The 13,173-nt window shown below is 39.6% G+C and overlaps 1 protein-coding gene across 2 annotated transcripts in view; it reads right to left on the bottom strand.

The window, feature by feature from the left end:
• Window positions 1–9,350: 9,350 nt before the first annotated feature.
• The window catches only part of grik4 (glutamate receptor, ionotropic, kainate 4), a 339,069-nt gene continuing 335,246 nt past the window's right edge, over window positions 9,351–13,173 (bottom strand). For both annotated transcript variants that reach the window (XM_031906130.1, XM_004916121.4), the window contains exon 20: window positions 9,351–10,555. In XM_031906130.1, coding sequence (XP_031761990.1) covers window positions 10,190–10,555 — 366 coding nt within the window. In that variant the 3' untranslated portion in view covers window positions 9,351–10,189. The remainder of the gene's footprint in view (window positions 10,556–13,173) is intronic.

The following is a 13,173-nucleotide window of genomic DNA, read 5'->3' on the forward strand; positions in this document are numbered from 1 at the left end:
AAATCGTAGTCAAAGTACAAGCCGGGGTCAGATATGGATAATCAGAATAGTCAGGAGCAAGCCGGGTCAAAACACAGGAAGGCAACAAGGCAGGATACAGAAACGAAGTGTACAAGGCTGAGAAAAGCACCAGGATCAAATCCTATCACGGGCAATGAATCCAATGCAAATGGCCCTTTAAATATTTTGAATTTCGCGCCTTTAAAACGCGGAAGTGCGCGCGCGCGCGCACCTAGGAGAGAGCCGGCACAGGGAGCAGACGGCGCGGCGGGCGTCCACGCCGATGGCAGCGCGGCGGGCGTCCCCGCTGTGCCGGTAAGGCACTTTCCCTTACAGTTTCCTTCAGTTCTCTGTGACAATTGCCACCTGCTGGGGCAATTAACCGCCCACCCCTCAGAAAAGTCACAGTACCCAATTCCCGAATAAGTCGCACGGTTTGACACCTCATTCATGGGTCTACGACAAACGGTGCGGGACTCAGTCAAAATTGGTCTCAATGTTAAGTCTACGGGTCATGGGTCTACGACAAACGGTGGATAATTGCCCCCTACTGGGGCAATTAACTGCCCACCCTTCAGAAAAGACATAGCACCCCATTCCCGAATAGGCCGCACGGTTTGACACCTCATTCATGGGTCTACGACAAACTAGTTATTCGCCAAAATCCCCATTATAAGTCAATGGGGCAAATTTGGGGACCTCTTTTGCCCCGGGGGTAAAACTTATACCCTTGTGCGGGGTATCTTCTGACACAGGTTGCAAACCTCTTCAAATATGGTGAATTTCACGTTTCTAAAAAATTCCCTCTCTGCGCTACAAGCCGTCAAAGTTGGCCTTAATGTTAAGTCTATGGGATTTTTGGCCCTGTGGGGGCAATTAGCCGCCAACCCCTTAGAAAAGTCATAGCACCCCATTCCCGAATAGGCCGCACGATTTGACACCTCACTCATGGGTCTACGACAAACGGTACGGGACTAGTTACGTACCGAACTTTTGTACGGAAGACGAAGGAGAAGAAGAAGAACTAGAGAGGTACATTTCCTGAAGAAAATGTGAGTGGTGCTTGCCGTGGCAAAACTCGTGCCCCAATATTACAATGTTTCCTTCAGTTCTCTGTGACAATTGCCACCTGCTGGGGCAATTAACCGCCCACCCCTCAGAAAAGTCACAGTACCCAATTCCCGAATCGCACGGTTTGACACCTCATTCATGGGTCTACGACAAACGGTGCGGGACTCAGTCAAAGTTGGTCTCAATGTTAAGTCTACGGGTCATGGGTCTACGACAAACGGGGGTTAGTTGCCCCCTGCTGGGGCAATTAACTGCCCACCCTTCAGAAAAGTCATAGCACCCCATTCCCAAATAGGCCGCACGGTTTGACACCTCATTCATGGGTCTACGACAAACTAGTTATTCGCCAAAATCCCCATTATAAGTCAATGGGGCAAATTTGGGGACCTCTTTTGACCCGGGGGTAAAACTTATACCCTTGTGCGGGGTATCTTCTGACACAGGTTGCAAACCTCTTCAAATGTGGTGAATTTCACGTTTCTAAAAAATTCCCTCTCTGCGCTACAAGCCGTCAAAGTTGGCCTCAATGTTAAGTCAATGGGATTTTTGGGCCCTGCGGGGGCAATTGATCGCCCTCCCCTTAGAAAAGTCATAGCACTCCTTTCCCGAATAGGCCACACGATTTGACACCTCACTCATGGGTCTATGACAAACGGTGCGGGACTAGTTACACGCCAAACTTTTGTACGGAAGATTTATAATAATAAGCCTGTGAGATAACAGTAGTGATGCTTTGCTTCACAAGCACCACTAACTAGAGAGGTACATTTCCTGAAGAAAATGTGAGTGGTGTTTGCCGTGGCTAAACTTGTGCCCCAATATTACAATGTTTCATTCAGTTCTCTGTGACAATTGCCCCTGCTGGGGCAATTAACTGCCCACCCTTCAGAAAAGTCATAGCACCCCATTTCCGAACAAGCCGCACAGTTTGGCACCTCATTCATGGGTCTACGACAAACGGTGCGGGACTTAGTCAAAGTTGGTCTCAATGTTAAGTCTATGGGAAGATAATTGCCCCCTGCTGGGGCAAATAACCGCCCACCCCTCAGAAAAGTCATAGCACCCCATTCCCGAATAGGCCGCACGGTTTGACACCTCATTTATGGGTCTACGACAAACTAGTTATTCGCCAAAATCCCCATTAAAAGTCAATGGGGCAAATTTGGGGACCTCTCTTGCCCCAGGGGTAAAACTTATACCCTTGTGCGGGGTATCTTCTGACACAGGTTGCAAACCTCTTCAAATGTGGTAAATTTCACGTTTCTAAAAAATTCCCTCTCTGCGCTAAAATCATTCATTTCATTCAGTGGTTAGGATAGGCCAACTGCCAATATGACGCTGACAAGGGGATGAAAAAAACATCCTACAAGCAGGAGGAGCAAGCGTAGCTGAGTGGTCAAGGCACCCGCCTTAAGCCAGCCAGCCAGTAGTTCTAATCCCCCCATAGCTAGAAATATGCCTCACCACAGGTTACGCCCTTGTGACCCCTGGACAGAAGTCACTTAACCTCCCTATGTCCCGGTGACCGCTTGGCCCAGAAATGGGCTGATGCGGTTGTCGTTATGACTTTTTCAATGGCTACATTTCCCCACAAATCCTCTGTTTTGCACTTTCAAGGGCAGCTCACAATTTATAATACAGGTATGGGACCTGTTATCCAGAATGCTCGGGACCTGGAGTTTCTTTCTGTAATTTGGATCTCCTTACCTTAAGTCAGCTAAAAAATAATTTAAACATTAATGAAACCCAATGGGATTATTTTGCCTCCAGTATGGATTAATGGTATCTTAGTTGAGATCAAGTACAAACTCACTGTTTTATTGATACAGAGAAAAAGGAAATTATTTTAAAAAATTAGAATTATTTGCTTATAATGGAGTCTATGGGAGATGGCCTCTCCGTAATTTGGAACTTTCTGGATAATGGGTTTCCAGATAATGGATCCCATACCTGTACCAGCTATCAAATTGCCCACCATAAGCATGCCTGCTTGCCCCTGTCACGGTGAGTGGAATCATGCTATCTATGGCAGCTGAAAGCAACTGTCATGGGAAAAAAATACGTTTCTTATCACTGGCAATAAGAAGCCAATAGATAGGTGAGCTGAGCTGCAGCACAGGGACTATGGGAATTACAAAGGCCGCCAAAATCAGCAAGTGCCTTTTAGGGTTATTTTTGGGAATTTGATTAGGATATGTGGAAATAATCATAGAACAGAATCTACACTGGGGATCTGATAGGAGAGTAATGGAGATATTCTCTGAGCCGTATAATAGTGCCCAGCTGGTATGTAATACAGGAGATAGCCTGTGAGCGCTATCTGTTATCCCCTGCTGGTATATGGTACAGGAGATTCGCCCTACTTCTATGCATTATCAGGAACTCTTCAGCCATATATAGTTCAGCAGGGGGTACGCGCTAACCATTTAGCCGTTTTGCCTAGACAACTGCCCCAGTATGTTGCAGACTACACTGATTCCCAAGCAGCCACGGCTGATGTATCTATATGGATTACTAATGAACTCTGAGCAGCGAATTGCCTTTGCATCTTTATACAAAATGATTCATAAAGTGGTCAGGTTCCATTTGCCAAAACACTGTCCAGCCAGGGGGCGCACCATAAAACTGGGCAAATGTTAAATGCATTTATTCCCATTCATTCCTAAAAGTGCAGGGCAGCCCTGGGCATTGCAGGGTTAAACTGAGAGCAAATTAAACACATTCATATGGGGAATTCGCAAAAGTGGTGATATTGAGACAAAATAAAAGTGATAGGGGGGAAGTCACAAAAGTGGAGAAAGCCCTTTTTTGGAGTAAACAAACAGAAATGTGCCTAAATTCCGACTCAACTGCCACTTTTCCGTTTTTGGTGAAAGAAAGACAATTTACAGACACTTTTGTGAATTTGTCACTTAAACGACATTTATACGTCGTTTTAACGACATTTTTTCCTGACATATTTCCCGACATTTTCAAAATGGAGTGAAGCTCATTGTAACTGTCTGTTGCAAACCTCTTCAAATGTGGTGTTTCTAAAAAATTCCCTCTCTGCGCTACAAGCCGTCAAAGTTGGCCTCAATGTTAAGTCAATGGGATTTTTGGGCCCTGCGGGGGCAATTAACCGCCCTCCCCTTAGAAAAGTCATAGCACCCCTTTCCCGAATAGGCCGCACGATTTGACACCTCACTCATGGGTCTACGACAAACGGTGCGGGACTAGTTACGCGCCAAACTTTTGTACAGAAGAATAATAATAATAAGCCTGTGAGATAACAGTAAGGATGCTTTGCTTCGCAAGCACCACTAATAAGCCTGTGAGATAATAGTAGTGATGCTTTGCTTCGCAAGCACCACTAATTAGAATTTTATGATATAACCTAAATAATGAAGGCTTGTATGATTATTATTAAAATGCATTTTTTATCATGTTATTGGGAATGATAAGAGAAAATCGACAGTGATGAAGAGTGATTTTTCTTTCTATCAAAGTGTTCTAAGAAACTTCTTGTTGGCATCAGAAATTACTTTTTAAGTCTAGCATATTCAATACCATATTCACAAATGCTCATTTGATGTCTAGGGCAGTTAAAACAGACTGAATAACCAATTTTATTTCTGATTTTCAAGACCTCAAGGTCTTCCGCGTTGAAGAAAGATCATGCAGTAACTAAAGCCAGTGCTGACATCACCCACACTGACCAGGACTTGCCACAAACACAAGACCAACTTTCAGGACAGGTGACACCATCCTACATGGAGGACGCCCTGCCATCTGTATCATCAGTGCCCCCACCATTGACTTATTTTATTGATTGGATAAAATCCACTATTCAGTCCACAATTAAACAGAGAAAAAGACTGACCCAACAACTCAACTCAGACTAATCGCTTTCGGAGAGTAATAGAGAGCAATAGTCAGGAGAATTATCTGACATTTCCTCCTCAGAGTGCTATCCTGTGTGATTAAATTTCTCACGTGGAAGATGTGTTTGTTTCTTACTAGCTATAACTTCTGCTAAGAAGTGTCAAAATTAGCTGCTCTATCTTGCAAGACAGATCGGTTAGTAATTCATCAGGATAGAGTAGTGTGTTGGACTGATCCGTTCTTTCTGCCAAATGTGGTATCATCATTCCACATGAACAAGGAGATTAATTTACCTTCCCCATGCCCTCAATCATCTAATGACTCTAGACACTAGAAAGGGCTCCCCAGTGGTAAACAGAACCATAGCGAAATGGTTAGTTGAAACCATTATGCCCACCACCAGCTTTTGGACGTCCCGCTAGAGTCTGCACTGACAGGAAGGACCGCCTTAGAGAAAAGGGGATTTTTGAGTTACCAGAAAATCCTTTTCTCAAAAGCCTAGATTGTCAGTTCAGTGGCCACACTCTTATTCAGTTCAATAAGTTCAGTTATTTCAGATTTAGCCAATGTTACTTCCATTACTGTTACTTCTGTTACTTCTTCTTTTTAACTTGTTTATTAATGACCTGGAGGTGGGCATACTAAGTACTGTTTCTATTTTTACCATACTTTTTTTACAATACTAAATTGTGTGAAACTATTAGTTCAATGCAGGATGCTGCCACTTTGCAAAGCGATTTGACAAAATTGGAAAACTGGGCAGCAAACTGTAAAATGAGGTTCAATGTTGACAAGTGCAAAGTTATGCACTTTGGTAGAAATAATATAAACACGAGTTATACACTAAATGCGAGTGTGTTTGGGGATTCTTAATTGAGAAGGATCTGGGGATTTTTGTAGATAACAAGTTGTCTAATTCCAGACAGTGTCATTCATTCAAGCAAATAAAGTGCTGTCTTGTATAGAAAAGGATATTGACTCAAGGGATGAAAACATAATTTTGCCTCTTTATAGGTCTCTGTTAAGGCCTCACCTTGAGTCTGCCATGCAGTTTTGCTCCAGTTCTTAAAGTGCTGTTCTCCCCTTACAGGGGCACCAGCTCGTGGTAAAAGGTAGGCGATTGAAGTCACTTGGGGGTGCCTAACATTTTGGCACCCCCAAGTGACTTTGCCTTTCCTTCTCCTTTAAAGGAGAACTAAAGGTAAAAACTAAGTAAGCTTTCTCAGAAAGGTCTATGTAAATATAGCCATTAGCAGTCACAGAAAAGCTGCACTCTTTTGAGTCCTCTATCAAAAGAAACACTGGAATTCTTGTCTCCTTTTTTGTAAACATGATCTTTGGTATGAGACTTCCTCTTTTTAGGGCTTCTTCAGGTTTGGGGCATGAGTCTGCTCAGTTTGCTCCTCTTTCCCCCTCCCTTCTCCTGCTCCCCCTTCCATAAGAACTCATACCCCCCCTCCCTTAAGAATGTGTGAGCTGAGCTACCAACTGCTAGAACTGCAGCAGGAAGCTAGGAAGACCAAGCTAAAATGGCAGCTGCTATCTTAAACAAACAGAGGCAGCTTCTATGGCTCTTTACTCAGATATAGTAAAGCTTTCTGCAGAATAAATATAGTGTTCTAGGTAACACTAGTGTGGCTAATCTATTGGCAGTAAAATGCCAAAATGCTTTTCCTCTTCTTTAAGAAGAATTTTAATGAGCTGGAGAGAGTGCAGAGACGTGCAACTAGGGGATGGAAGATTTAAACTATGAGGTTAGACTGTCACGGTTAGGGTTGTTTTCTCTGGAAAAAAGGAGCTTGCAAGGCTGTGGAATGCCCTTCCTAGTGATGTGGTAATGGCAGATTCTGTTAATGCCTTTAAGAGGGGCCTGGATGATTTCTTGAACAAGCATAGTATCCAAGGCTATTGTCATACTAAAATCTACAGTTAGTATTGATGTTGGTATATATAGTTTATGTATGTGAGTATATAGATAGGTTAGTATAGGGTGTGTGCGCTGGGTTTACTTAGAAGGGTTGAACTTGATGGATTCTTGTCATTTTTCAACCCTATGTAACTATGCATTTGTTGTGTGTTCTGTCTGTGGTTTTGTGCCTCCACCTTGGACAGCATGCTACTAAAACTGGACTAACATGGACTAATATCATTAAATAATATTTTGCTTCTTACATACTAATATTTATGCTATGTGGTTAAAGCGGTTAATTCAGCCACAACTGTTTTCACATTTAATTATGTACTGCACAAAAGACTAAGTGTGCGGAGATTTTCAAGGGTTCTTGTAGAAGGTTTTGACCCCTTTTAGTGACTCTTAACAGCGTTTTAGATAAACCTTTAAAAACTGATAAACGTGCACCTGAAATATAAGATTCCTCATAAAATTACACATACTTTCTGCCAGACTGTGAAGCCTGTACTTGTACTGTTTCACTGACTTTTATCATTACACCGGTACATACAATAGCTTCTAATTAGCGCAAAATTGCATACAATCAGCTCAAGTCTTTTGTTTATTACTTGCCTCATGAATAAGATCTTGCAGGTGACAACCTTGGAAAAGCAAATTATTCTGATTTGTATCTTCTAGTATGATCCCCTGGGTATCTTGAGCTCCACTTTACTGTATCTAGCATTGAATGGCCATTTTGATAAGATGGTAGTTTTCAATTCCACTAATGTGAATTACAGTTTTATTTCGGTTGAAGTGAAATATTCTACATTAATTAGATATTTGTTTGAACAAAAAAATATTTAAAATTCTAATATCTGTCTACCATCTATCACCAATTTATCACCAATTTTAGGTATGGCTAAAGTATAGAATGGCACATTTTATTTCTACTTGTGTGCTTTTATGTTTTTGAATAATTTTTGTTTCATTTATCGTTTATAGCTGATTATAAATACCCATGAAAATAAACATACAAAATATACCCCCAGTATGTATAAAAAAGCACTGACTGGATACTATACAATGTTAACTAACTAGGCCATCTTTGCACTTTTTATTACATTACCTATTTAGTATCAGGTTAAAAATGCTTTGTGTGCCATTATTTAATAAATTCAGTGACCCACTGACATCACCAATAATCTTTCAGCTTACTTAAATGAGGAATTTCTATTTTAAACATCACACATCAGACTGTGACATGGTTGTATAGTAAATCTATGGATACAGTTAGCTTTTTGACAAAAAAACCCATTGTTTTGCACCTAATAATTGATTAAAGGAATAGAGTCACCTTTTTGTTATACCATGTAAGCCATTATGCATAGCAATGCTTCATTGTTGGTCTTAGTTTATTATTTTTTATGATTTTCTAGTTGTTTGCCCTTTCATCTTTTTTGAGTGGGCACTTTAAAACACTGAAACATCTGAATGTCAGGTTCACCCACCCAGCAACTTAAAAGGTGATGCTTGTTGAGGCTTCATTTGTATCATTAGGGCAGTGACACACGGGGAGTTGCGCTGAGACAAATCTTCGTTTTTGCTGGCGACTAATCTCCCCGCAATGCCATCCCACCGGCTAGAATCTAAATCGCCAGTGGGATGGCATACACGGAACCACGATTTGCCAAAGTCTCCGGAATTGCTTGCACAGCGACTAATCTCCCTGTGTGTCACTGCCCTTATAGTTGGTTTTTATTGTTATTTTTTTACAGAGACCCTCTGCTATTTACTGTATAATCTATTCTCACTTCTGTTAACCATTTCTCGGTTGCTAGGTTAAATGAAAGCCTACAACCAGATAATTACTGCTGAGCAGGAGAACTGCAGAAGTTAAGCAACTTAAAAAACACAATATAAAAATAAAGGGCAGCTGTAGATTTTTTACAACCTATTTAAAGGTACCCCATTAATAACTCTCTGTAAAATCATATTGAATGTCATTTTTTTTTTTATTTTGCAACTTTTTTCCATTTATAACATATCCCCCATTGAGTAGTTATTGAGCTAGTTAGCTAGAGGGCTGTGCTGATTTATTTCATTCAAGTACAATTAGTTTGCAAACAGTCCAGCTACTTCTATTTATGAGAAGTGCCCCCCCCCCTTTTTTTTTTTTACAAATGGTTTGGTAACTTGGGGATATTTGCAGGGACCAGTAACCACTCCTCCTATGTCAGAGGAGGTGACATTGACAGGGGCTTGTTGAATGTTGAACTTGTAGCTCTAGGTTTAGCTGCTGATCACTAATCATTAGTAAATATGAAGCAGGCCATATTTTTTATTATACCACTAACCTAGATATCTATAGATATTTTTCTATACACTTTGCTTCTTTTGCTTTTCATTCAATGCTATTTAATATATATTACTCATGGCAGTAAAAGTTTTTTCGTTACACTTTTCCCCATATTTCAAATATATATATATTTGTGACAAAACAGTTTCAAACAAATGCAAATCATATATTTATGAATTTCTCTTTATTTTACAGAAATTGCATAGAGTTGTAGTTTTCATCGGAAAAAAAAAAAAGATTTCCTTCTTATGCAAAACATTTTTTGAAGTCTTGGAAGAGATAGATTTTTTTAGACTAAATACTCTTGAGCAACAGCAATTCTCAATGAAATGCTTTACACAAGCCTTTTTTAGGTGTTTAGATCAATCTGGAAAGGTGGAGAAATCAGTACAGGCTTTATGTGGCCAGTGTTTGGGCTTGGCACTGAATATAAATACATTTTCAACAAGCCATTAAAATTTGGTGGTCCACATAATCCTCCATATTTTTTGGCATGATATTTTAAAACAGGACTATTTAAGACATGACTACCTTATTTTCTGAACCAATAATATATTTAAAATAACTTTAGTTTTATCAGTTAAAGTACCCAACAAACGCAAAAGAAAATCAACACAAAACCTTTACCTCGGTGACTGAGAAATGACAGACAGCTTTTATGGAAGGGAAATTATTTTTAGGTTTGAATCCAATTACAGACAGTCTAGTCATCATTACAAACCTTTGGACCCTATCCAAGCATGGGAATCACATTCAACATTATTTTTTTATCCACTGTATATTTTGAGGGTGCCTTTTAATTGCTTATGGAGGCATAGTCATGTTTGAGGATACCCATCTGTTATGTCAGCAGGGCATTTAATTTCAGCTCACAAATCAAGAGAGCTTCTTCGGGTATAACTGATCCTTGGTTTGTACGCCCAGGTGTAAAAAGTGTAAATTTACATTTTTTATGGTCTGTAAAAAACATATAGTGGACTCTTTTCTGTTTCTGTTAGTTTTTGCTATTCCGGCTCACTGCTGTTTGTTGTCTTCTCCCACTCTAAACTGTCCTCACTTTGTGCTGGAGAACCTACAGAAGTTCGAGCTCTGAGACCCTGGAAGCGACGGCACTCGGGGCATACTCGAATGTGCGTACATCCTCTGGCTACCAATGCTGCTTCCTGTGCCAGTCTCTGTGTTAGTGGGTCTGGTCCACTGCCTCCACACAGTTTACCATTGCTTAGAATGCTAGTATTACGTCCCCGTCTATCATCTTGAGTTATAGGTCTGCCACGTATCACTCCCCCGCGCCTCCGACGAGGCAGAAAGCTGTCCTTGCAAAGGATAATGCTGCTTAGCTCTGATGCCATCTCTTGGCACACAGAAACCTAGAAATAAAGCATAAAATAATACAGTTAGAACTGCATAGCTCACTGCACTATTTGTATGTTAGGTATTTTTTATTTTTTTTACCATTTTATATTATATACAGTGGCTTTCTCTGCATCATCACTGCATGTAACTAATTATTGTGATTTTTTTGTAATCAGCTTCTACCTGGCACAAAATAAAGATATTGCTTCTCCAACAATATCAACTGCTTTAAAAAGGTCCTGACAACTCAAACTCCATAAGAGTTACACTTTCCTTTTATTTAAAATAAGTTTTAACTGCTAAAAAATGTTCCCAACTGAGGTTTTACTGTAGTTCTACTATAGTGAGCCAACATTCTTTTAAAGGGGACCTGTCACCCTAAGAAATATTTAAAAATCCTATTTAATAGTGCTATATTTATATTATATATTATATATATATTGCAAAAGTTTCAATCTTCAGGTATCGTGACTTTCCTTGGGTCAGGCTGGAGCTGCAGAGTGCCATTAAGTCTTATGGGAGGCTTCCAAAATCATGCACTGAAGTTTCAAAGTCAGAAAGGTTTTGTGCCGCTTACAATCGTTTGGATATGAAAATGTCGTAACTTTTGTATCGCAACCACAACATTTTCGTACAACCACAATATGAATTTTCGCACAATTAACGCACATCAGAAATTATCGTAGTTGCTCCGATTTTTTTTCAATGGTAATTTTAACAATCCGAAAATCGTACTTTGATAAATCTGCCCCTTAATGTATAATAGAAACATTATAAATGATATTATTTTTTTCTAAAATGTTCTAAAACTATACATTCATCCACTACAAACTAAATACCAAAACAGAATGACTCAGCTAGGGCTTATCGGTTCCTGATGGATGATTTTGCTTTTTGTTACATTGCCAATCTAAAATATGTTTCTGTTAATCAGATGGGAAGTCATTTAAGTGAGACCCACACACACACAACACATATACAGTTATTATGCTTGGCATTTTGTCTCTGTAGCTTATCTCCTGAAAAGTTACAGCAAAGAGCAGGACACCTGTTGCTTCCTATTATAAAATAGCATTAACAAGCATAGCATGTCTCCCATCTCTCACCCAAAAATGCACCCTATGTCCACCAAGGTAGCAGTAATTGCCACTAGCTTACAGGAAGTGCCCCATGACAATTTACTCTTGGTGCAGCTTTCTGGAAGCAAAGCTTTGCCATCTGTTTTTGCTTACATATATATCCTGAAAATCCAAATTTTGTCAGGTTTTCTACACAGGTTTTGTATGATAATTTTTGGTATGATGATGGTGAATTGTCGAAACTGATTGTCTTCAGGAGCCACTTACACATATACAGAAGCAATAATGCATTCAGCTGGGGGTGAATCAAACTGCATGCAAAACCTGTGCATTGGTTTCAAGCTAACAGTGACTGCCATGAGATGGTTTTTTAATGACAAAATAGATTTAGTAGGTTTGGCAATACAGAGTTACCCCTCAAACAGGTAAACATGGTTATATCACATTGTGGATACATTTGTCCATTGCATGTAAAAAATTGCATGATTTTCCTCCTATTTGTATATTTTAATTACAATCTTGCCCTGCCTATACAGAGGAACAGAGGTTCAGTTAAACATTAGTTCCTTCCTAAGACTGTTAACAAACATGTATTTGTTGTAGCAGACTGCTAACTAGGGGTAGGAACAAGATATATAAAAAACTTCCAGTTGTTGATGTTGAGGAGAACCACTGCACAGATATAGTTGCTAAAGTCTAATAATTTACATGGAGGTATGCACACTCTTAAAAAAAATAAAATATTTAATAAGTCACATAATTAATACATAGATTAGCTCTACATGTTTTGACCACTCGTAGTCTTCATCAGGGGTGCAAAAAAAAAAAAATTGGGCAAGTATGTAATGTAATGTAAGTATCCTGTACATGTAATGTAATGTAAGTATCCTGTACATTATATGCCTGTAGAAGAATTCCCCCTCCCAATGTTCAGGTTGCGTTGTGGAGTGGCGTATGACGTCAGTTCTGCTTCTGATTGTGTGACCTGAGTTGAAGCCTATCAGTGCGTCTTTGTCTTATGAAACACATTTGTCTTCCATTTCACTCTCCCTAGGCAGACACTGACCTGTTGTATAAAGAACCCACAAGATGCAATGCAAAATGGTGTGCCTTCCACCCTTTTTACTCTGACAGAGCTATTATGACAAAATGTACTATAGAAAATTATATAATATATATTATATAATATAATATTATATAATATATCACAATATTACTAACTTTGTTACAAAATATCATGATAATACTAAAAGTTGCAATTCCGTTGTATACACACATATATAAAAAAGAAGACCCATAGTATCGCATCAGAATTGATCATATCAATGGCGAGTAAGAGGAGCTGTAGTTAAATCAGGCAGAGCAGTAATTAGGCAGGGCACAGTCATATAAGGTTCAGTGATATCTATCAGGAAAAAGAAGGAACCAAAACTCATTAACAATTTTTAGCCATATGTGGGATATAGTTTATCGTTTGCGCTTATAGTTGCTAAAGTCTGGCTGATATCTTATCCTCTGCTGCCCACATTTATTTGTTACTAAAAGCAAAAAAA

This window comes from Xenopus tropicalis, chromosome 7 (genome assembly GCF_000004195.4).
Source record: "Xenopus tropicalis strain Nigerian chromosome 7, UCB_Xtro_10.0, whole genome shotgun sequence".
Classification (NCBI taxonomy): domain Eukaryota; kingdom Metazoa; phylum Chordata; class Amphibia; order Anura; family Pipidae; genus Xenopus; species Xenopus tropicalis.